Below are 23601 nucleotides of genomic sequence, written 5' to 3' on the forward strand. Positions count from 1 at the left end.
GAAAAAAAACAGTCAAAAGATCAGAAGCTTTGTTAAAAATATTTATTTAAAAAAATACAATTGTTTTGCATGTCTGGTTGCACATAACTATTAACATATGATTGACTTGAATAATTTGCTACAATGCTTTTTTAAAGCCAGCTTGCATTATACAAAGCAAATCCCTCTGTCAGTTCTTACATAAAATAGTTTTCTTTAACTATTCCCACCCCATTTTTAAAAAAGATTGCAATACATTGATTTTTTTTTTTTTTGCACAAAAATTGAAGCAATAGAAAAGTCACCTGATTTCTCAGGAAAGACCTTCATTATGTTTGAATAACAACTGCCAATATGCCACTCTTTCAAAGCAGCATTTGTTACTCTGAAGTGTCATTACAGTGCACTTCCTCCAAAGTAAGTTTTGCATCTTAAAACTTTGCCTCCAAATTGTATTCAAACCTGAAATGTGTTCAAATAACTGCATATCTGCTATAATCAAGTTGATCAGACTTGTTTTCGATATGATATCAACATGCCGAAGGTCTTCCTACTATGTTATCTTGGAAGGTTAAATAAAAGCAAATTTAGTAACACTGAACAATTACTGAAAACTTTGGCTATTTATGTACTTGCATTACATACCAGCATTTTTTTTAAAACACAATGGCATTAAGATACTCTTATTATAAGGTATTATTTTCAAAAGAAGTTAGACTGAGAAGCTATTCTCTCCCAGGCAAGTTTATCCAACTGTAACGTGAGCACCAAAGCGGTGCAAGATTACAGTTGTCGCTAAAAGACCGTGTCTAGAAAAAGTCTCCAGTGTAGGAAGTTAGACACTCACTACAACATAACTTGCTTTGTCTGTTGGCTTGGTACTCTCTCTATATATTAAATGCAATTCTGTTCTGGAAAGAGTAACTGAAAAACATTATCTCTGCTGCTTTCAATGTAATTTTTACTATTAATAGTTCTACTAAAATTACAGGAAAGTAAAATGGAACCCATTCCAGCGTTAAAGTGTACGTTAACTGACACGATTGTCTGCTTAGTCGGCCCCAAGCAGGGATGTCAGAGCTGCTGTAGTATAAAAAAACCCTGCAGACATCATTTTGCTGATTTGCAAGGAACCCGGGTTAGCCTAAAAATTCAGCTGAGGAGTAAACACTAAAGGCATCAGAAAGTCACTTTCCAAAACAGATGTGCACTTTAAAAATAAACAGAACAACTGTCACACCTTACCACAGCTGTTTAGGTTGCTTAAGTTCTCTAAAATTTAACTTAAACTTCCCTCCCCTGACTCTATTTGAGCCATAGACAAAAAGCTGCAAGGACCAGATCCTCAGCCGGTGTAAGTTAGACCAGTTGCAGTGAAGCCAACAGATCTATTCTGATTTACAAGCTTCTGGCATAGGATTCAAATCTGCCATCGGCTGGCTCAAAGATTCTCAGAATTCCCAAGACAAAGTCTCATGCTGGTTAACGATCCCTATTCAGAGTCATTTCAGTCCCAGATTAATTCCAGCTGTCCTAATATACGTTAGAGGAGACAACCGCTATCCTTACCATACATGTTGCTAAAATTTTCCCATTTATTCGTCTCTATTATTAAGAATATACTTCTCACCTATAAAAACAGAGAGGGGGGGGAGATAAGCATTAAATGTGCTACTGTACTTATCACAAAACACTGTGACGTACATAAGGCCATCTGGTAACACTGCAACAGAATACAAACAAGATTTTAAAAGGGCGTTTTAGAATACAACTTTTTTTTTTTTTAAACTACAATGAATAATCTCAACCCTGTTCACAGAGAATTAACGTTAAAACTATTACATCATATATATAAAACTCTGTGCAACTGAACAACAGCAGAACAAAAAGTCAACACAATTCTATAAAGCAGTTTCAAAGCCTGAAGATTTAAGACATGCTAGCCAAAAAAAACACAACACATCTCAAGGAGCCTAGAGCAAACCCAGGTATTGTAACCCCCCCAGCACACAGCACACACTAGGAACCATGCAGAGGCCATCCTCAAAGCCTTCCTGTGTTCAAAAAAAGAAAAAAAAGAAAAAAATAACCCCAAACAAAGAAAAGAAAATCAAAAACAACAGCTTCCAGTTATTAGTACAGCACTGCTGCATGTACTGCTCAAGGGCTGAAATGGGCTCCGAACACAACGCCTTCCAACCTCCTCCCCTCTCCTTTCTGTGTGCGCTGCTTACAGTTCATTCAGTGTCTCCGTTAAAAGACCCCTGTTTTCCGAAGGTTCATAATTATCCTGTTACACCCCCTGCCAAAAACCCTACTTTGAGATGAAAACCTTCTGCAATGCATGGTCTCAACAGAGAAGCAAGTGTTTTAAGTAAAAAAGAAGTCCAAATTTTTGTTCCATGAACATAAAACTATTCAAAGACACGTTTAAGACACTTTTTTTCTGAAGATGTGGCATACAACAACGTCAAAGATGCATTTAAAAATAACCTTTGGCAACTAATTAGTCCACACTGTGGTATAATTGATTTGAGTACTAAAAAAAAAAACAACCAAGCCCCGAAAAGCCTCACCAGCGTGTGCAAAACATTAAAAAGTGGCAACTGCACAGTGCAGTATTTGCTCTGAGTGTACACGGTAAGCGTATTTATACAAATCTGGAAGCCAGACTACGTAATGAACACACATCCTCCCAGGCAGCGAGCATGTGTACACACGCATGTTCACATGAGGAGAGCCATTCCAGCCTGTTAAACGATGCATCTAAAAACAAGTTTTCAGCTCTCGAAGTATGCTTTTTATCAAATGTCTGGAATAGCTCCACAGTCAAAAGTCTTCTACTACATTCTTTGGGAGGGGGTAAACAAAAATAAATTCTAGTCAGTTTGACTTTTTTTTTGTAGAATAATTTATACGAAGCGAACATCTTGCTATCCCGAAAGAGAAATACATTAGCATACACATTCAAGAAGAAACATTGGGCCCTGCCCAGCTTTCTTACCTTGCAGGTCACATTTTTTTTGGCAAAGCATGGTTACGGTCAGCAAAGCTGCATCCTCCAAAAAGAATCCATGTTCTGCAGCGAACATATTCTCCCTTATTTTTGTTTGTTCTTTGTACAAAGGCAAGAATAATATTCCTCAGTTCAAGATACACTAGACACCCAAAACCAAAGCTTAACCTTTCTGCTTTAGATGGCACCGAGACAGTCAGGAAATTTCAGTAGAAGGTCTGTTGACAATAAGCACAGATTACAGAAATATGGCAGCACTGCCATTACTGCGGCTTTGTAGCTCACGTATTATATCCTTATGACTAAAAGACGGCTATGGAGAAAAGATTTGGTTCTATTTTCAAAAATTCTTCTCTGTCCAGAATCAGCTTTTACGAAGGGCTCCTCCACGGTCAATATTACTCGCCCAAAGTGGAGTGCCGCGTCCACAGATGTCGATCCAAGACAAAGCCTTTTGCAGTAATAGCCCTGAAGGACTGTGTAAAACAACTGTCACTGCATTTTATCTTTTAATCTTCATCTGACAGCCTCTGATTTCAGCAGATCAACTTTAGCACGTCACATATTAACCACCACTCAACTTGATGGCAATAGCCAAAGGCTTCCACATTAAGCAGATTTGCTAATACTGTTCAGACTAAACAGCAGCCTTTGCCAATTACAGTTTAATTAAATTCAAATCAAACCATAAAAATTCCTGTTTAGGCAAGACATACTATACCTTATTAAAACATCCCAAATAGCTTCTAAGCAACATGATTGCAATTCTAATGGATTTTCAACTTATCTGCCAAGCGTAAGATCCTGTGGGGCTCGGGCTGTTTGTTTGCAATACCGTGCTCCGTGATTATTAAGACAAAATAAACTATCCACACCCATGACCTCAGAGGCCAGGAGGTACGTGTATTTCTTACACGGGAGAACTACGGAACGAAACAGAACAAAATTGTTATGGACACCCAAAACTCAAACATCAAGTTTTAAAATACCTGTCAACCTTGACAATGTTCCTTAACTACTGACGTAGTTTATTTTCATAGCTGACAATACCAAGATAGCCTCTTGATACAACACTGAGATGTGTCTTGTAAACAAATACGCATTAAAAATGGAAGAGGTTAAATTGTATAGTAAAACATGAGTACATACAAAATGCTATAAAACAGTAGCAAAAGGTAACTAAAAGATACATGAATAAACCATGGGTAGCCAACAGACTGTCAGAACTGTATGTTCTGACCTCAGCGCTAGAAAAATGCTACAGAAGTGGATCAGAACTCTGCGCCTGTGCTCACCTGAGAAACTGCATCAATGTGCTAGGCTAGCTCTTTCATCCGATCGCAACCTGCAGAAGTTCTCGCATGAAAGTTGAAGTCATGAGGGAATCTGACATTAATGCATCTCACTGCATTTTGAAAAGCTGTGTAAAGGAAGATATGCACATAAGCAGCCTTCACTGTGGTTAAAATGAACACTATAAAAGACGAGAAGAATCTATTTGCTAGATAGCTGAGGTTTGAAAAGGTATCAGAGGGAAAAATTATCCCAAACAAACCACTGAACAGCCAAAACCTTTCCTATTATAATGCATGCTCCATTATACCAAGGATTGCATGGATACTGAAGTCTTAGGATGCTCTAAATTAAAACAATGAATTCTCAAATTCAAGGAATTTTATCGCTTCCTGACCTATTGCAAAATGCAACTTGAATGTGCCAAAGACAGTGCATAGGAATTACATTCAGCCGTCACTGCTGAAGACCAATTTCTGAAACAAGGATCTAGACTTAAGCTGCTCTTAAGAAAAAAAATAAATGCTTTCCTCCATCACCCCCATTACTAGGATCACATTCTCTGAAAACAGGTAAGACAGAACGAGTATGGTTCTATAACCGTAGGGTATTATTAACACGTTTCTGCTTTCCACGGATTGTTTCTGCTAGCAGCACGTGTTGCTAGTGGCATCCTGACAGCTCAGGATCTCAAAAAAAGCCAGACGTAGCACACACAGCAACAGCAGTGCAAGCTTTTCAACTCTGCAGTACTATTATACAGCAGCAGTGACATGTAAAAGAGATTTCCAGAAGCAGGACAGATGTTCAGCTTCCATGCTCATCCAGTCTAATTCTACCACCATCTACGAATTAACCAATGCAAATATTATCAAGCATCCAACAATACCACGGCTACTTCAGCAACATGAATTGTAAAGTAATAAAATGTTTCTGTAATACTGCATTATTATTTTTTTAAACCAACACGGTACTATACCCATATTACAGACTGCTAACATGATAATTAAGAGAGCCTATATTAACCCCCACCTTCCCTACACTAAATTAAAAACAAGTTGCAACGAGCTGCAAACTGCTCCTGAAGTGAGCTAGTAAAGGTACCAGCAATTCACATAACCAAGCTCCAAGAAGTCACAGCGACACTGTGCTCCGTCAGGAATGTGATCCAAAAAAGCTGGCAGTTATATACTTGTTAGTAAGTGTGTATTTAATGAGGCAGCATATATACAAGATCATATTACCTTAAGTGACCTGAAAGTTGTCATGGAGAAAAGGTGAGCAAGCCTCTCCTCTCCCACCTCCCCTCCCCTTTCAACTTGCTTTCCCAACTGCCTCCTGAGATTATAATCTCTGGGACTTCTATTTTCCTAGGCAGGTGCTTAAGAAGCAAAAGCAACCATCTTCTCAGTGCTATCCGTCAGGAGGTTGGATATTACCAGATTGAAACCAACACTACAGGCTGCGTTTTCATATTAACTTTCTCTGAAGAAGGCATTCCCGAAGGTGAACGTGTATCTCATCAACCACTACGGCAGTGCAATCTGAGGACGCTACCTGGAGAAGAGCGTGAAAGGCCAAGCACAACTGACAAGCTATGTTAGCATTTGGTTCTCTTGCATACCTATGCTGAAAGTGATACAGTTTACAAAAAATTAAGTGCATGTGTGCACATACACAACTTTTAAACAAATAAACTTGGCTTTTCTCCATAGGGGTCAAGGAAAGGGAAGCAATTAAATTGCAAGTCTTTAGTGCTCATTAATTATTTTAAAATTCTAATCCTAGTCTGCAATGTTGCTCTCAAGTCCACACACTTGGTGGGCATAAAATTGGCCAACCTAAAACAACCATTAAAAGTGCTGCTATTTATATATAGCTATATATATTTTCTAGAGCAGACTCATAAGCCATCATGCAAACCAGAAAATTCCAGATGCCTGCTCTTAATTATAATCTGCAGCTTTCTTTCTGCATTTAAAAAAAAAAAAAGGTCAATATTGCACATTGTCATTTTAAGAGCCGCTGGCACAGGAACTTTATCCTGCATCTGCTGATGTCTACGATGCGAAGCAGTATTATGCCTCTGACGTAACCGAACAGGAAGACAGTTCTCTACATGAGCTCGCTCCCTGCTATCTCCACCTAAAGACAGGCATACTCTTTTCTCCCGCCTCCCACCAGGCAGGGGACTTTCTGGATGAACAATGCCCGAAAAGCAACTCCATTACACCCACCTGTCTCGGGTGTCATGTCAGGAACATCCTAAGTGGTTTACATATTTCAATGCTAGAATATAGAAAGATAACGCCGCTGCAGTAAATTAAGTCTTGGGTATTGTCATACGCTTTAAAGTGAATTCAGAGTCTGCGAAAGTGGCAAAAGGAAAACTCTGGAAAGCTCGAGTTCACCACTTATCCGTAAGACAGGTGCAATATATACAGCGTACACTGTCAGCTCCTCTTGCTGTAAAGGTACAATCTTCCTCTGCTCGTTAAAACTTTGAAGACAGCCAGTGAGGATGCCAAAGGAAAGAGATGGTCTCCACCTGTTTTCTAGAGGGCATTTTATGGAGATTATTTTACGTCACCAACTCAATGTGCATAGTAGCAAACGGAAGTTGCTGCCTGACATCAGATGCCCGAAGTGGAAGGGCACAGCGCCCGGCACCAACAGACCAAGACATCCAGTCTCTGAGGGGCTGTGAGAGGAGAGTCTCTCTTCTTCCATTCCTCAGTTCTCTTAAAAGGCCTCCTGAGGTGTAAAAACCTAACTACAAATTTCATTTCATCAGGGTTTCAAATGGCTCTGGAAACTAATCTCGTGTTAATCCATACACACATGGCCACCAAGAAAAGCAACGCAAGCACAAATTTACAATAAGGTTGATACGCCGTGGTACCCCTCTCAGCTAGCTGTACACACTGAGCCTAACTTATTTTGGGTCTGAGTGCTTCCTCAAATAAAAAAAGCAATAGATCTAAAGCAAAACTTGAGATAAGAGCTGGTAGAAGAGGCGCTTCTCCACTTCAACTGTGGGAAAAGAGCAGTAACGTTAATGCTCAGACGTTAGTGTTCTCACCCACTGCTTGGGTCTGAAACTCTAGCATCAGGCAGCAACCTCACCAAATGCAGACACACCCTCAAAACCTCACGTAAAATCCACCATCCTGCTAATCCTCTAGCAGTGAGATTACAGGCTTTGTAACGGTCTCTGGCACAAGAAATGTTTGGACTTCAGCATTCAAACTTTCTGAGAACTGAAAGGAACTAATCCCACCGCTCGTCTCCAGACCTTGCCTCCTTACCGGAGGGAGGGCAGGGAAGCATCCAGAAGCTAGCCAGACCACTTCTCCGAGGGGCTGGACTGTCGGTATACAATGCCATTCAAAAATTGTCCGTATCTCAGTAACACAATCATTGAGTATTCCTTGAAAATTTCTCCCTGCAAAAAGGCAAGATGTTTTTACAGCAGAAAAGACGTGGGCTGTTTTGTTGCTGCAGAAGTTATCGGGCCCCAAGGCAAAGCCGATGCACACACCCCTTTCCCAAGCATTTCCTGGAATGCCAGCTTCGATCATGATTAGATTTCTTCTTGCCAAGCACAGGAAGCAGAAGAACAGAGGGTTTTTCCAAGAGTCACAGAGAAAAGACTTCTCTGATACCGTTTACTGCAATCAGTGCAGACTCAGTTACTGCGACATCAACCAAAACTCCCTTTAACCATAGTGAAGTCTTCCAAACCAAGGAGGGAAGAGAAGAGACTGGAGCTTCAGCTCCTATTAAGGCGTTTGCATATACATTCCCAACCTGGGTCCTCAAAAAAGGGAATTTTGCAAAAAAGGCATTTTATTTGGGAATGGCAAAAACTATGATTGTTGATAATCTCTGTGGAATTATAAATTGCTCATTTAAAAAACTTGGTTAAATATAAGTGTCCTATCTTTCCCTTGCTTGCCAATATGTCCTTTCCATGAGTTCATGTGCTATGTCTTCTGCAGATCAGGGGAAAATGGGCCAGGGGTAGAGGGTCCATCCAGTCCAGACAGAGTAAATGGGCCATGACTGTTCAGCACTGATGGAAACTAAGAGACAAAACAAAAAACTATTAGGGAAGAGGCCATTTTCATTTACTGTTCCTCTCCTATCTGTGCATGTAGAAGCTCCCCCAGGGAAAAAAAAAACCAAAACCAAACACAACAACAAAAAAAACCACCCCAAACTTTCAAAGAATCTTCCCGGCTTCCCGCAGGTAATTTACTTTTTAAATGCCACTGCATCACAGACTGCACCAATCCAGCTATTATAACCAGTGTCACCAGGAGGACCCAGTCTGTTACCTCTGCACGGAGCACCACCTGTGTCCTAAACTAATAAGTGACTTTAAAACAGGTTGTAGGGAAACCATGCTCTAAATTGTTCCTCAGTTAATTATCAGCTATTTATAGAGAAAAGCGTCCAATGCATTTTCAGACCTACTTGTTTATTCCCTAGCCTCACAGTACATGTAAGCTACTTCCTTCATCTCCATGGAGATGACGGATATAAACCCAAAAGACTACTAGTTAAATTTTACCCTTTGCCTAAGCAGACTCAGGCAACAGATGCAGTTATTCCAACTCCAAAGTGGAAGGTGAAGGAAGAGCATGAGTAATTACAACTAAAGGATTATTTTTTTTTAAATATAGGGGATTTTTTTTCTTATATGTTAGTTAAACAAAAATATTTATTAAAAACAGTGAAGCTGAGAACTTCCAAACAACAGAAGACAGCAGAATATAGATCGTAAAGAACTGTGCTACATAGTGCCACAGAGATGACACACACACACAATCTCCCTTCTTACTAGTGGTGAGATTTAATTAATGTCTTTCAACAGAAGGGACTGTTAACGAACGATTAAAACAACCAATAAAGTAGCAAAATTCAATTTCCAGGAAAATCTCAACCAGTACAGTTACAGGGAGTCAAGTTTTACAGGAAGGACAGACCTTAAAACAAACAAACAAACAACTATAACTACAACACAGACTGCTATTAATTTACATCATTTCTGAAATACCAACATTTACAATATACTTAAATAAAACTGGGTAAACAGTAAAATTAAACGCTCTCAAAAGCTAATGTAGGGGATAGAAAACAGAAAGATCACTATTTTGTTTCTACATCAGATATTTGGGCTAACTGATCCCTGCAGGTCTTCTGAGGAAGGTACTACAAGCGTGGCTCAAAGGGAGAGATTGGCTGAACTTGCTGGAACTTACCTGAAAGAGCGTATTAGCACCTTGCAACCTTGCAGGACTGAGAGGAGCAACTGGGCTTAGCGTACTCCAGAAGTGAATACTGGAGAGCAAGGGACTTGGGGTCAGCAAGATGGGAGTCTGCAAAACACAAGAAGATAGTCAGCTGTGTGAAGCCTGCACTGTGAGTAACGCATAGCAGATGTAAATCCAGCCGCAATAATCTCAGCTCCTGCAGCTGCGGAGGGCAGGAACTCCCATTCCCTCCTTCCGCCGCCTCCCACCTCCTCCTCCTCCCTTCAAACCCCACAACAGCAGCAGTCATCCGGCTCTCCTCCCCTCGCCGAGCAATTGGCCCTCTTTTCCCAAGAGCTGCCAAATCCTGCTGTAACCTACAGCAAATCGGCTCCTCCTGCAATTCAGTATACAGCACCTGCAAGTGACTTTGGAAAACTCAGTCCGTGAATTTAAACGGAGCAGACAGCGGGCACAGGCATGGGCTGGGCGACACTGACAATGTAAGCCACAACAAAAGACATTTACATCCAGCTTCTGAATGTTCTGGATGTTCCAGGTTCACCAGCCAAACACTTCGAAGGCTGCCAAAAGAGCAACTGCACTTGGGTTTTTTCCTGTCTTCAGCCATTTCAGTTTTCAGTCAGCAGTTTCCCTACAGTTTCACTCTAATTCCAATTTATTACAGGAAAGAGATTAAATACATACAGAACAATTTAACAGCCTAGTTGGGTTCAGTTCTCTTCCAAATTTTCCATGGGGCATAAAAGCTTTCCTTTCCCAAAGATAACAACCAAATTAAGCAGCTGTTCTTATTGCTGTACGGTCACAATACTCTGGTCTTAAGTAAATGGCTACTAAATCAAGCAGAAGAAAGCTGCTAAACAGACACCTCCATGGTTCCCTATTTTTAAAGCATTTTCAGAATCAGCCTGAAGGATAAGGGGAGGGTTTAGGGTTTTTAAAATAATTCAGTATCACCCTGGCAAGACTTACAAAGGATCCTGCTGGTGCTGGTTTGGGTTTTGCCTCCACATGCTAACACTGCACAGACGTGTACAGCTGACATACCACTTGGGCACACTTTGGGGTGGAAGCTAATACCAATTATGAATAAAGTTTCTGTTTTATAAGAAAAATGGGAGTGACAGAACTCCAAATACAATCTACTGACTGTTCATTTTCCACTTGCCTTCCCTCACTGTTTTAAAATATAACATAACCATATTGTTACTTAAAAAAAAAAACACAGGAAGGGAATTAGGTTACCTGAGAGAAAAGTGCTGGAGTAAGAGAAGCAGTTGGGAGAGAAGGACTCAGAATCCCCAGTGGACTTGGATCGCTGCCTGTAATGACGAGAGTAGGAGCCAACTCCAGCCCTTTGGGTTTTTTAGATCTGGAGAGGTGATTGGCAAATTCCTTCTCCAGCACGGATGAATCCTGCTCTTTGGGCTCCGGGGACTGATGCTGAAGGCTCTGAGCTTGCTCCAGCTGCTGAGAAGCCACGGACTCTATGTCCGTGTCAATGTCCAGGTCAGGATTAGAGCTCAGGGGCGGCGACGGGGGTGTGGAAGGAACTTGCAGAGTGGGAGAAACTGAGGATATGGGTGGAGTTGGGGTGAAGCTGGTGGTCAAGTTTGGCAAAGGTGCCGGAGCTTCAGGGACAGTTAACTTGGGTAGAACAAGCGTCTCCAAGGTCTGGAGAGTTTCTTCCGATCCCATGGGAAGAGAGGATGCGGTTGAAGTGGCAGAAGCAGTGGAAGTGGCAGGGACCGCTGGAGTGGTAGAGACCAGGGGGACAGATGAAGGCTTTTTGGAGGGCATGGTTACAAACTTGATGACAGAGGGTGTTGGGTCCTGAGCAGGTTTCTTCTCTGTCAGCTTCTCAGCTGGATTCTCAATCTTGATGGACCTGAAGAGTTTTACGCTGGAAGAGTTCAGGGAGTTCAGAGTAAAAGAGGAGTACAAGCCTGAGTGGATATAGTCATTGCGGCTGGAGGATTTAGCACATGACTGAGACTTCTCCTTCCCACAGTTTTCCACATCCTTTGGAGCACTGCTAACTTCCGCAAAACCAGTCATTTCAGGGTCTCCTTCTATACGGCCCACGACAAGTGGATCCATATTTAAAATCTCCGGATAAGAAACAAACTTGTACACAAACTTCTTACCATTCACTTTTTTAATGATATTCTGTGGGTAAGAAGATACATATATTTAGACCTTCTTCAAATTAATTTTCTTCCTACAAACACTGCCTAAAATAGACTGAGGAATTAGACAGTCTGTAATCTTTCATCAAAAATTGTTTCTTTTTTCTTTTAAAAACATACTGCATTCTTGCAATTCAGTTATGCTCCCAAAATATCATTTCCAGAGCTCGCAGACAAAACACTAGAACAGGTGAGCTTAACCTGACATTAAGTATACTAACAGCAGCCTTAAAATTGCCAAGCAATTCCGTTTAACATATTTGAAAAGATCAGCTAAGGAACAAAAATATACCCACTACGCCCATCAAAGATCACTGACCTGGGTACAGTAAGCGTAATCTAACAGGAGAACCTGCAGAATTAAAGCTTACAGGTTTGCAGAATTGAGAGCTAATACTTCAAATCAAACCACCTTTATTCTTAATAAGATGATAATAAAAGAAAATAAGTAGTTGAACTAGTCAGCAGAATGTAGGCTAATCAGCTATTTCAATACCACAAAATAACATACGTTGAACTCGTTTTGCTCCTAAGTGAAATACCACACACAATTTGGACATAAGAAGATTCTTATTTGTCGCACAATTATTATTACTGAGACTTCTCAGTACAAAGTCAGATTTGTGCTACCCAATAATAAACTCCAAGCAACATACCACCTGCTACAAACCGACAGGTTCCTCAGAAACTGCGTTTTATTTTTTTGTCTCGTACACCCACACAATAACAGTTGCGGGATAAATGGCTTATTGAAACGAAGGTAAGACTCCCACACTGTGGTTCTAGTTCAGCTTTTCCACGCTACCTGTGCACTAATAAAAGGCTCTCGCAAGTTATTAGAAGACATTAGCTAAACAAGAGAAGCATCTTACTCTGCTAGACTAAACTCGCTGACCACATTAGAGATGCAATTCTGAATGCAAGGAGAAAAAGAAAAATACTTCGGGCTGCTTCACTGAAAAATCCTTATTTTGATAGCCCCGTTGTAGAGACAATTGCAGAAAAGATCTCAAGGTGGTGCAATATTCACCACCTCAATCATCATAACCATTTTGTTGCTTAAACTGGAGTATTGAGGATTTTAACCGTTGCAAGGGCACATATTTTTGGAAAGGGGATTAGTATTCAAAGACAAATTCGTATTAGCAAAGACATAAATCAAAGAAGATAACATTCTGCACAAAGCTATCTAGAACCTTATGAACTAACCACTGGGGAGGAAATGCAGCACAATGATAAACGAAAGAAAAAAAACGCTCTAAACATAAACTAGTACACCTTACTTAAGTCTGGGAGACAGAAGTGACACCTATCCCCTTGAAGAGAATGAAAAAGGAAACAAAGCTCATTAGGCAGAAGCTGGTAAGATGGATAAGGATTGGAGGTGGATTTACGGACTTTGTTACCTTCACATAATAGTATCTGAGAGCACGGCTGAGTTTATCATAGTTCATACTGGGCTTGTTCTTGCGGATTCCCCAGAGTCTGGCCACCTCCTCTGCCTGCAGCAGTTTGAACTCCCCGTCGTTGGAGGTCCAACAAATGATATTCTTGTTCTGAGGCTCTTTGAGGAGTTGGAGGAGGAACTGCCACAGGGTGATAGCACTGTCCATAGCAGTGAGCTGAAATTCAGAAAGGCAGATAAGAGGCAACAGATTAGGAACAGCGCATTTTCTTCGTCTCCCTAGAAGGGGGTAATGGAGCAGAGATGTTATTTCCAAAGCCAGCAAGAGTAAAAATTATTAGTCACCAGTCGTGAAAGATGTTCCCTGCAGAACAGAGAGGCTGAGAGCCAACTGCTGTCGTCTCCTCCCACATGTCAGTACTTTTCACATGGGTTATATTTAGCCTCATTTAACTAAATCAGGTCACTTTGGGTAAGTTGCAATGAGTCACTGTCCAAAAAAAATTTTTCTAAGTTGTTCCATGTTCACCCACTCTGACTTGTACTGCTTTATGAGGAACAGCTCAGGTGCACCCAGGTAAAAATCAAACCACCCACTCGCCGCCTCCTTTCCTTACCTGCACCCACCTCCAACCTCGGTATCTTTAAGAAGACAGAGCAGATCAAGTAACTGCTTAAGTTACCTGAAGATGCCACAGTGCAGAACAACTCAATTTTCCTTCAGTTCACATTTCTATTGCCTCTTTGTAAGCAGCCCTCTCAACCAACCCTCAGTCTCCTCTCTTTCAAAACTCCTTTCTTTTCCAAATTCCATCCCTGTCTTTTCTAAGAGAGTAAACAAGTAAAATGATTTCAAATGCTACCTTTGCTTTTCTTTTGATTCCTGCCATGTCTTACCTACATCAGTCACTTAGGCTGAGACTTTCTAGGACTAGTATCTGTCAGTTGATTCATGCACTTCCAGCATGGTTTTCTAGCACTGAAGCTGTCAATGTATAAATTCATCAAGGAGAGACAAGGCAGTTGAGATGACATTTTTCCTTGACCATATCTGACCACGTGAAACAGTACTTCCACAGATATTTTTAGGCAGAACACTAATAATCTTGTCTGCACAGGGCAAGTATAAGATACATTGTGAATTAACCAGATAAAATTATGTTAATTCAGTATCCCATACAGATTCTCTTACTCCAGAACAGAATGGCGTCTATTAATGCAGCTTAAACTTCTACCAATGAAATAAAAACAAACCCAGCCACTCTGGAGTAAGAACCATCGCGATGAATTACACTAAAAATGTTTTGATATGCATAACTGCTAGATATTTTCCCCACACACACAGTTAAACCGCAATAAAGGCAAACCTAAACAGTACAGGGGTTTCCATCTGGGTGAATCTGCAGCCTGAGCAAACAAATGCTATTCACAAGCAGAAGCTCCAAAACAGAGGCATCAAGTCCAACTTCAGCAAGCAGGACCCACGCCCATATTGTCTGAAGTCCACGTATACGCAGGGATAAGTTTAAGATTCAGTCGGGACTGCCAGTTCATCTTTGTTACCAAAGCCTTTTATTCCAACCTCATTACTGCCCAGCACTTATCCAGCCCTATATAAGGAAGAGAATGGTCTACATGTCAGAGCTTCAGAATTTAGTCAGCCCTGTAAAAGGATTACCGCTGACAGTTTACACAGGACTACACATTCTTATTGAAATAAGGTGCCCTAGGGCAGGTACTTTTTTGGGCACAGCCCATTGCATTTAACCTATTTTTAAGAATACCTGCCTAATGGCACACTTACATGACTACACAGGGATGTTACATTGATCAAGTCAGTTAAATTGCTGCAATTACAAGGCACAATCTCAAAATGAAGGACACCCACACCATCTTGTTATGCTGGCCTAAGGTGCTTTCCTTGTTAATTACTGTATGCATACAACTCCATGCTTGCCCAAATTAATTGCTCAGTACTCTAAGAAAATATCAGCTGCTGAACGCTGTGCTTTGAGACTCTTCCCACACTGCACCGTGGCATGCCAGCTGAACCGTATGGGAACTCAGGGCCAGGCAACCACATTAAAACTCTTCCAGGACTTCTCCTCCGACCTGTATTCACGTTTGCCAATAACATTTCATATCTGCCTACTGGCAACGCAGAGGACGTGCGCGCTGCAGAGCATCACAAGCGGAGCCTCATTATCCTGTCAGGATGATGCACATGCATGGGGTGTTGTGTAGACATAAGGACTTGATTCCACCATTCTGCAGAGCTGTCAATACTAGTGATATGTGTTAACAGAGAAAGAGCAGGAAAATGAAGTTGAGTGATTATTCCCACGCTACATTTATCTACAGCACTTTCAAAACCCATAAGCAGCACTGCACCAAATAGCACTGACTGATGCAATGGGAGGCAATCACGTAGAAATTAGATTAGCAGCAGAATTTGAGAGTGGCAAAGGCTTTTTTTTCTCCTCCTAAAAATCCATGCAGATTTCATCCCAGAATTTAGATGCTATTATTTCATTGGGCTGCTTCCCTTTAGTAAGAAGTACCTTGCCGTTACCTCAAAGCTCACCAACTTCTACCGCAGTCAAGCATTACTGCCTCCGTCACGGCTGGTTTTGAATCGAGTTGGAGACGCACGATGCTGACAGACCAGCGCTCTGACAGCACAAAGTTCAGCAATACCAAGTACGCATGGAGTGACCGAAATGATGGAAGACACAAGATTTTTTTAAAAAAAATCACCTTTCCCAGTGATGAGCTATGTTGTTCTGAGGAGTATTTACCAAAATAAGAAAGAGTCCATGCTACCTAAATCCCAAATACTGCGGCTTTGTGGCTGGAAGGATCCTCCTCCCAGGGGCAGAGTTACAGACTGTACTGGGATGCTAGATTGATCAAGTTACTACTGATGTTTCTGCATTTACAGGCTTTAGGGTTGTGATGATTCCGTCCATCATTTGGAGGATATGCTGCATATCCTCAGCACCCTCTACTTTAAAAAGTCTTTTGTTAGACACATTAACAACAGGGTGCAGAAGTTTTACTTATTCCTTCGCTGTCGTACAACAGGAGCAGAGAGCACTTTGGAACTGTTAATGGGTAGGTTATATTGCATATGAGAGAACGAATGTCCCTCTTTATTAAATATTTATTGTCTGCATCTACAGGAAAGAATGGAGAGATACCTCCATGGAACTGGGAGTCTACAGTTTTTCTGAAGATTATATACAGACAAAGGAAGAGCCAGAAAATAACCCTTCAAATTGGTCAAAGCAATGGGATCACAGGTGGATCGTGCCCCTTCAGAGTCCAGGACTAAGATGTAACTAGGAAAGTATAATATGTACACAGGAAACAACGTTGTATTATTAACCAAGACATTTCATTTAACTTTTTTATTAAAGTTGCTTTGATACGGCATAAGAATACATCAAAGAACTGTTGCTTCTTCAGGAAAAAGCAGAATAAAAAAACATCCCACAAGACGTAAAATTAAAACCAGTATAGGCGAGATGAGCACTTCTCTTTGTTTAAGAAGAACCGACTAACATGTTAAAAAGGTTCTTCCTTCTTCAGCACCTGAGGCAGAAGGCAGCTGACGCCTTTCATGAGCCTTTACCTTGCAACCACAGGGACTGCGCAGCGGTTCAAGCTCCTTGTGCTATCTGCGTTCTGCAGAACATCTTCAGCTGCCCTGGCACAGGGGCACCAGCTGTTACAGAGGCTCCCGTCCACACCACAGCCGTGTTCAGGGCCACGTACTCAAAAACATCCCCCTCCTGCATTGACACTGGAAGGAATTCAGAAGATCTTCTTGTCCTTTTTATTCAGATGTGCAGCAAAACCCACACTTCAGGGATGTTACAGGCCCATTAGTTAGAGAAACTAAAGAAATCAGGATGAGGTCAGGAACCCACTGTCCCACTCCTGCTCTACACTAACAATGAGATGTTACTTCTCTCATGATTTGTAAACAGCTTTTCAACTTTCAAAACCAAGTCTCTTTTCATGAAAAGGCATCAATCTCCTAGCACAGTTCCCCGTCAGCATAAAAAGCTTAGTAGTTTGATTGCTTTTTCTTCAAGATGAATACAGCAATAATTACAAACATACCACTGCAAACCATCTTTTTGCTGAAGGTTATTTTCCTTGTAAGAGTCCATGGAGAAAGAAAAAGGTCTCATTTGAAAAGACAATGAGGGAATTAGGCAGCGAGGCAATACTGCTGCTTATGACGACGGCCTTTCCACTTCTGCACCATTTGAGTACAAGGAAAAAATAGTTGCCAGAGGCAGAGGGCAGTTATACTTTGTAATGAGTATGCTAAAATAGAGCACTATTATTGTCTTGAGATCTTCTCTGACGCCTACGGATGACCCTTGAAGTATACTGAGTAGCTGACAGAATTTGGCTGCAGTACTCTAAATACAAGCGCTGCAAACTCGAGCTTTCTCATGTTGCTGCAGCTTCGTTTGAGGTTGCTGTAGCTTTGTTGGAGGCCTTGACTTTACAAAGCCTTGAGTTTACAAAAAAGCCAGGCCATGAGATATGTATCTTTTCCGGTGACTTCTCCTCGTGCATCTGTGCCACAACGTGCTCCACGCAATCCATTTGATTACAGAGCCTCAAGGCTTTGCATCTTCTGTGGAAGGAGAGTGCGCAATCACTGGGTGGCACAGCAGACAGGAGGAACAGTTTAGGAAGTGGCATACGGTAATCTCTCCCGTGGCCAGCAGCTACACTTACTATTGCAAAACAAACTCAAGCGTTCATCCCTTCGTGCTCTGAAAGGAGAGGGACACCTCGCTACGCCCCAGCAAGGCAGCAGCCAGCCAGGCCCTGAGAAGGTAGCAGAGGCAGGAGCGGGGGGGTCTGCCCTAACCCCCGTCTTCAAGGTCTTCTGGCAGATTTCCTGTGCTTTGACTCAACACCAAGAACAGCTCAAGTCATCTTTCACCTCAATTTGTTCCAACAGCCTCTTATAAGCATCTGCAGCCTGATGACTTCTCCAGATGGACTGAATAAAGCAGTCAGGTCTACAGCCTTGTCAGAACCCACACAGAAACGAAGGGCGGTGCAAAGGAAAGAAAGGATGTCACACGGATGTTACAGTGAGGACAAAATCATCACCACCACGTATTTATATGGCACGATTACAGCTGTCCAGGTATTTACACAGAAGTGACTTCTCAAAAGATGACTTTGGAAGCAGCACAGACCCGAGGTAAACACAGGGCAGCACAGAAACCTCTTCTCAGATCACAAACACTTTGTTAAAAAAAAAAAGAAACAAAAACTGCAGCAACCGTTAGTTAGAGATGGTCTTGGGGACCTCACACTTTATGATGCAGGTCAGACATTCAGCTGGCCAGCAGGTGAGCAAATTAAGTCTTTACACAATTCCAGGAAAGCCGGACTTGCTGTGCATACAACACACGCGCACCTGCACATGCGCAGCAAAGCTGAACTATTAAGACTTTACTGTGCAAAACTATTCCCATGGTTTCTTCATAGTTTAAGATGGCCATGGTGTGTGAACAGAAGGAATTTGTAGACAATAACTCCTGCTACATTGTGCAATATTCCTGTGGACACGAGGCCTTAGATAGCTGTTCCAGGAAAATAAACAACAGCATAACTTTGGTTGAAGGAGATTTTTGGAGGTCACAGGCCCAACTTCTTGTTCAAAACAGGGTTAACTTCAAAGTTAGATCAGGTTGTTCAGTGTCTTTGTCCAGCCAACTAAATAAATAAATGGCTGCCCTATTCCTTTTATTTTAGTAAAGGGACAAAGAGCTGTAATGTTGCTGATAAAGTATCTAATTAAGTGGTTATCAACACATAACCAAGCAACAATTTCATTAGCGCAGCACTTAAAATATCCCATTACTAATGAACCTTTCATAAAATATTTTCACGCTCCTAAGACTGCAATTCACCTGAACTAGTACTTTTAGGATTTTATCAATTTTGATTCATTGTAGAAAGAGCCTGCTGCCCGACACCTATGAAACCTACTGTCCAAAACCCAGCCTCTTTAGGGTGCTAGTATCCACCTATCGACATACTCTGATGTGGTGGGAAGTGTGTAAGGGTATTTAGTCCTTTTCCAGAACACACAGAGCATCGTTAACAGTACTTTAATTATTCCATCACTTGTTTTGTTAGCTTACTTCCCGAAGGCAGGTGAATTACCAGTTAAAAGCCTGTTATATGCGTAAAATTACTGTTTACAAGAAATTAAACTAGAGATGCAGACCTCTACATCTGCAACACCACCGTTAAAAAATTCCAAACCCTGGCAGCTTTCCAAGTAGTAATCAAATTGTACCTTCTCTAATAAATACTAAAATCAGGTAAGAATAAGAAAAAAACCACCCTAGACTCCAATAAATTCTCGTCTTCCCCTTGGCTCTGGCATTCACTGCACCGTTGTTTCCAAATCAGTCAGGAAAATCAGCTTGTTCTGAAAGAGAAGCCGTGGTTATCAAGGCAGGAAGCTCCTTGGAAGGAAATGCTGGAGGATGTCCTCACGATAAGAGCTGCTCCAGAGTTTTCACTGCCTAATCCCACTCCAAGTTTGACAGTTGTATTTACTTAAAACAAACGTTACAATAAATTTTGGGTTCTTGGCTCAAAAATTAAGTTACTTTACATGAAATTAAGGTGTTAGCAAATATTTGGGATTTTAGGCACAACTTGCTTCAGATTCTTAACTCCTATCTGAGAAATGAGTATTTTCCTTTTCTAAGTAAGTATTTTTTAGTGTTCTCCACTTTTCAGATGCCTGAGAAAACCTTCCTATAGTAGCAAAAAAGCAACAGAAAACAAGCCACGAGGGAGAACAGCGGCATCTGGATTCCCATCGTACTTATGGCTGAAGACTCAAGTTGGTAGCAGCAGATGAGCCAAACAGCTTTTTCGTTTTTTTAAATCTTGATACAGAGTCAACAGTGCCCGCTTTGTTATTTAATATGGTTTTGACTAGCACACTCTGATACTAAAAATGTTTTAACCTGTTTGAACATGGCCAATAAGGGGGACTTCAAAGCACAGTCCATGTACTTCCTCCAGTTGCTACCGTCATTCTGATCCTCCATCCCCGGCTAAGGATGACTGACACCCCAGTGCGGCTAGTTTTAGGGACAGCAGACCTCATCTCCCTGCTTTACCATACTTTGATGAAGAGTCTCCCTTTTCTACCTCTCCTTTTATAGGATAAGAGACTGAGGAGAACATGGGAAGGTTTAGGAGAAATAGAGAGAACGGTAAACTTCAAAAATGAAATGCCTCTGATCAGTTACTTGGTTGGTTTGTGACACTGGTGTGATTGTTTCCGAGTAAGCCATAAAAATACTTATTTCCGTGGAAGCTCCTCTTTAAGTAGATTACACTTGCTTCCTCCTTATCTGCCACCACAATGGGCTGAGGGGAACGTTTACCAACAGCGGATTAAATTAGCTTCAACAGGCACAATGTGTCTGCTGAAAGCAAAAGCATCCTTGTTTAAGAGTAAGGGGTCAGGTCTCCACATCACGCTATGGAGTAAACCCCGAACAAAAGGTTAAATGTTTTATGTTGATCCTAACTTTATTATGAAAAGGAAGTCTCATTTAAGATGGAAAAGGTTTCCTTTAATAATGTTTATAATACACTCAGCCTGGTTGCTATGACGATGGAACAACTATTCTCTACAAACAGGCGCTAAGACCCTAAAAATAAACAGGCCGACAAAAATCACGAACATGCAGCTTTGTCAGGCAGGCTGTGCCTGGTGCTGGGATCGTGTTCGTTCTGAATATGATGAAGATAAAGAAATGCTAATGACTAGATTCTGCACCCACTGAACGGAGCACTCGCCTACAAAGCCATTCCTGTATTTCTCAGGAGCTGCTACTTAAAAACGACACCACTGAAGTCAGAACTCTGGATTCCCACCCCCCCCAGGCAGCAGAACAATGGGGATTATTGGAAGTTTGTCTGCGAGAATAAGGTAAGTATTGTGGAAGCAATACACACGTACACGTATATATGTGTGTGTATATGTATATATGCATACAAAATAATAAAAGTGTACCAGCATGTATTTGCATGCTTTCTCCATGGACTCACTTATTGATGTGGGTAGGCATCCACCCATTTCACACAGAGGAGTACACAAGTATTAAAAAAAAAAAAAAAAAAAAGCAGCAGACTCGGGAATTCAAGCAGCCAGCCCTCGATCCCGGCCGCTCGCTGTAATCTCCCACCGGCAGAGCGAGGCGGGTCGGTCAGCGCCACACGGCAGCGGCACGGAGCGGACACCTCCCACCTGCCTCCGGACGCCGCGCCGGAGCGCAGCCCGCCCGCTCAAACCCCACTCCAAGGCTTCTCCCCCCCGCTTCGTCCCCACGCGCGGAGCGGAGAACCCGGCGGCGGGGCGCGAAGCGCCCCCGGTCGCCCCGCAGATCAAAGTCCCGAGGCGGGCTGCCGCCCTCCGGAGCCGTCGCTTTCGTTTCCCGGCTTCCTGACGCGGGCGAACCCCGCGGGCGGACCGACCCCGCGCACACAGCCGCCCCACCCCGGCCCCTCCGCCGAGAGAAGCCCCCCCGAGGCGGCGACTTCCCGGAGATGCCCCCAGCCCCCGCCCCGATCCCCTCAGACACCGCCGGCGCCGCCCCGGGCCTCCTCAGCCCCGCCGGGCCCCGCGCCGGTCCCTCCCCCGCGCAGGACGGAGCCCGTTCGCTCCCGGCCCGGAAGCCACCCCGCTGTACCCGGCCGCCGCGGGCGGGCCGGCCCGGGCCGCCCGCACTCACCGAGGAGGAGCCCCGCCGGTCCCCGGGCGTCGCGGTCCCCTCGCGGCGGGCAGGTGCTGGGAGCGGCTCCCCCGCCGCCCTTCATGGCCGGGCGCCCCCCCGGCGGGCCGGGCGCCGGGCCCCCATCCCGGGCGGGAGGAGCCAGGCGAGCAGCGAAGGGCAGCGGTGCGGCGGCGGGGCGGGGGGGAGCGGCGGCGCGTTACATGGCGGGACGCGGAGCGCCAGTCCCTCCGCCGCGGAGCCTCCGCGGCCGCCGTACGCCACACTTCCGCCCACGGCCCCGCAGGGGCGCGGGGCGCTCGCGCGCGGCGGCCAATCCCCACGCGGACCGGGGACGCCGCCGACCAATGGAACGGCGCTGCCCGCCCACCGCTCGCAAAGCCCGCTGGGGAGTGTAGTCCGCGGGGCCTAGCGCCCGCCCGGGCCGCTCGCAGCCATGTGCCCGCGGCCCGGCCCGGCCCCGCCGCCGCCGGCCCCCTCGGCTCGGCGCAGGCGGCCGCGGCCTGCCGGGAGCCCGAGGCGCGGCAGCTCCCGGGGAGACGTTTGCATCGCGTGTCACGAATGACACGGAACCCCCCCGCGCTGAGGGACCCCACCGGCGGGGTCCCTCAGCCACAGCGGGGCACGGGCCGCGTCGTGAGAGGGGAAGGGGCTCAGGCTGGAGCGAGCTGCAGGAGATGAAAAGGTTTAAAAAAAATTCAAAAAATATTAAAAAAAAATTTTAAAAATATAAATAAAAAGAGAAATCCCACAAAACCGGGGAGGTTATTGCGCAAAGCGAGGTGAAGGGGAGGGAGGAGAACGGGCTCAGGAGAACGGGACAACCCAGCGCGGTCCCTCTTCACCTGCCGGCGCTGACGGGCTCTCGTAAGCAGAGCTCCCCGCTTTTCCTATACCAAGAAACCGGCACGTAAAAATATTTCTTCCCGGGAGAAAGGCGCTACCGCGCGCTCGTGTTCTCCCCAGGGAACGTGGTGGCACCAGGCCACTTGGTTCAAGAAACCCACCTGGATGTATTCCCCGCGGAAGGCCACGGGGTTCGGCCAGGGCTCTGTGGATGTTCTCTGTTCCTGGATCTTTTCCATGGCTCACCCGATCCCAACGCGCTGGTGGCAAAGGCGCGATGCCTCCCCGGACCGAGCAGAAGGGAGAGGCGATCCCGGGCCTGCTGCAGGAGGGCAGGCAGGAGACTGCACACACAGCAGCAGCCTTAATCGCCCTGAAGCTCATTAAAGCCCACACTCAAGTCCCCAGGAAAGTGCTCTTCCATGGCCACGTAACTGTTCATTGCTAAGGTGCGCTGCCTTGGCCTACAGATGATCGGTCTCGGTCCTGAGGAATCTACTAAAAAAAGCACTCTTCATACCAGTTTGAGAGCAGAGTTATTTTCCATTGGATCAGGCATGAGGAGCAGAAGGTGAAGTGCCGAGAAGGCAGTGCTCTCCCCCTTCCCTCCGATGAGCAAACAGCCCTCGCTGCCTCGCCATCAGATTCCCACCCATTGGCAGAGAAGGAAAAAATTTAAGCAGCACTTCACTGTCAAACACCGCACATGCCAAAACACGCAGCTTTGAGTTTCCTAGCCACATGCCGGTAAAAGGTGAGCTGCGTTAGTACAAAGTCTTCT

The 23601-nt window shown here is 43.8% G+C and overlaps 1 protein-coding gene across 9 annotated transcripts in view; it reads right to left on the bottom strand.

The window, feature by feature from the left end:
- Positions 1 to 22258, bottom strand: part of ELK4 (ETS transcription factor ELK4) — a 22610-nt gene extending 352 nt beyond the window's left edge. The window contains exons 1-7 of one of the 9 annotated variants that reach the window (XR_012677369.1): positions 21975 to 22258; positions 13166 to 13381; positions 10816 to 11739; positions 9556 to 9672; positions 7597 to 7733; positions 4291 to 4415; positions 28 to 3918 (exon numbers count right to left, since the gene is read on the bottom strand). Coding sequence is in view for 6 of the 9 variants with exons in the window: in XM_075174348.1 (XP_075030449.1) it covers positions 7626 to 7733; positions 9556 to 9672; positions 10816 to 11739; positions 13166 to 13372 (1356 nt within the window). In the remaining 3 variants the exon portion in view is untranslated. Of the gene's footprint in view, positions 1 to 27; positions 8374 to 9555; positions 9673 to 10815; positions 11740 to 13165; positions 13382 to 21974 lie in introns of those variants that run through there. The other 8 variants (XR_012677368.1, XR_012677370.1, XM_075174348.1 and 5 more) reach the window with 8 other exon arrangements.
- Positions 22259 to 23601: the final 1343 nt, after the last annotated feature.

This window comes from Calonectris borealis, chromosome 26 (genome assembly GCF_964195595.1).
Source record: "Calonectris borealis chromosome 26, bCalBor7.hap1.2, whole genome shotgun sequence".
Classification (NCBI taxonomy): domain Eukaryota; kingdom Metazoa; phylum Chordata; class Aves; order Procellariiformes; family Procellariidae; genus Calonectris; species Calonectris borealis.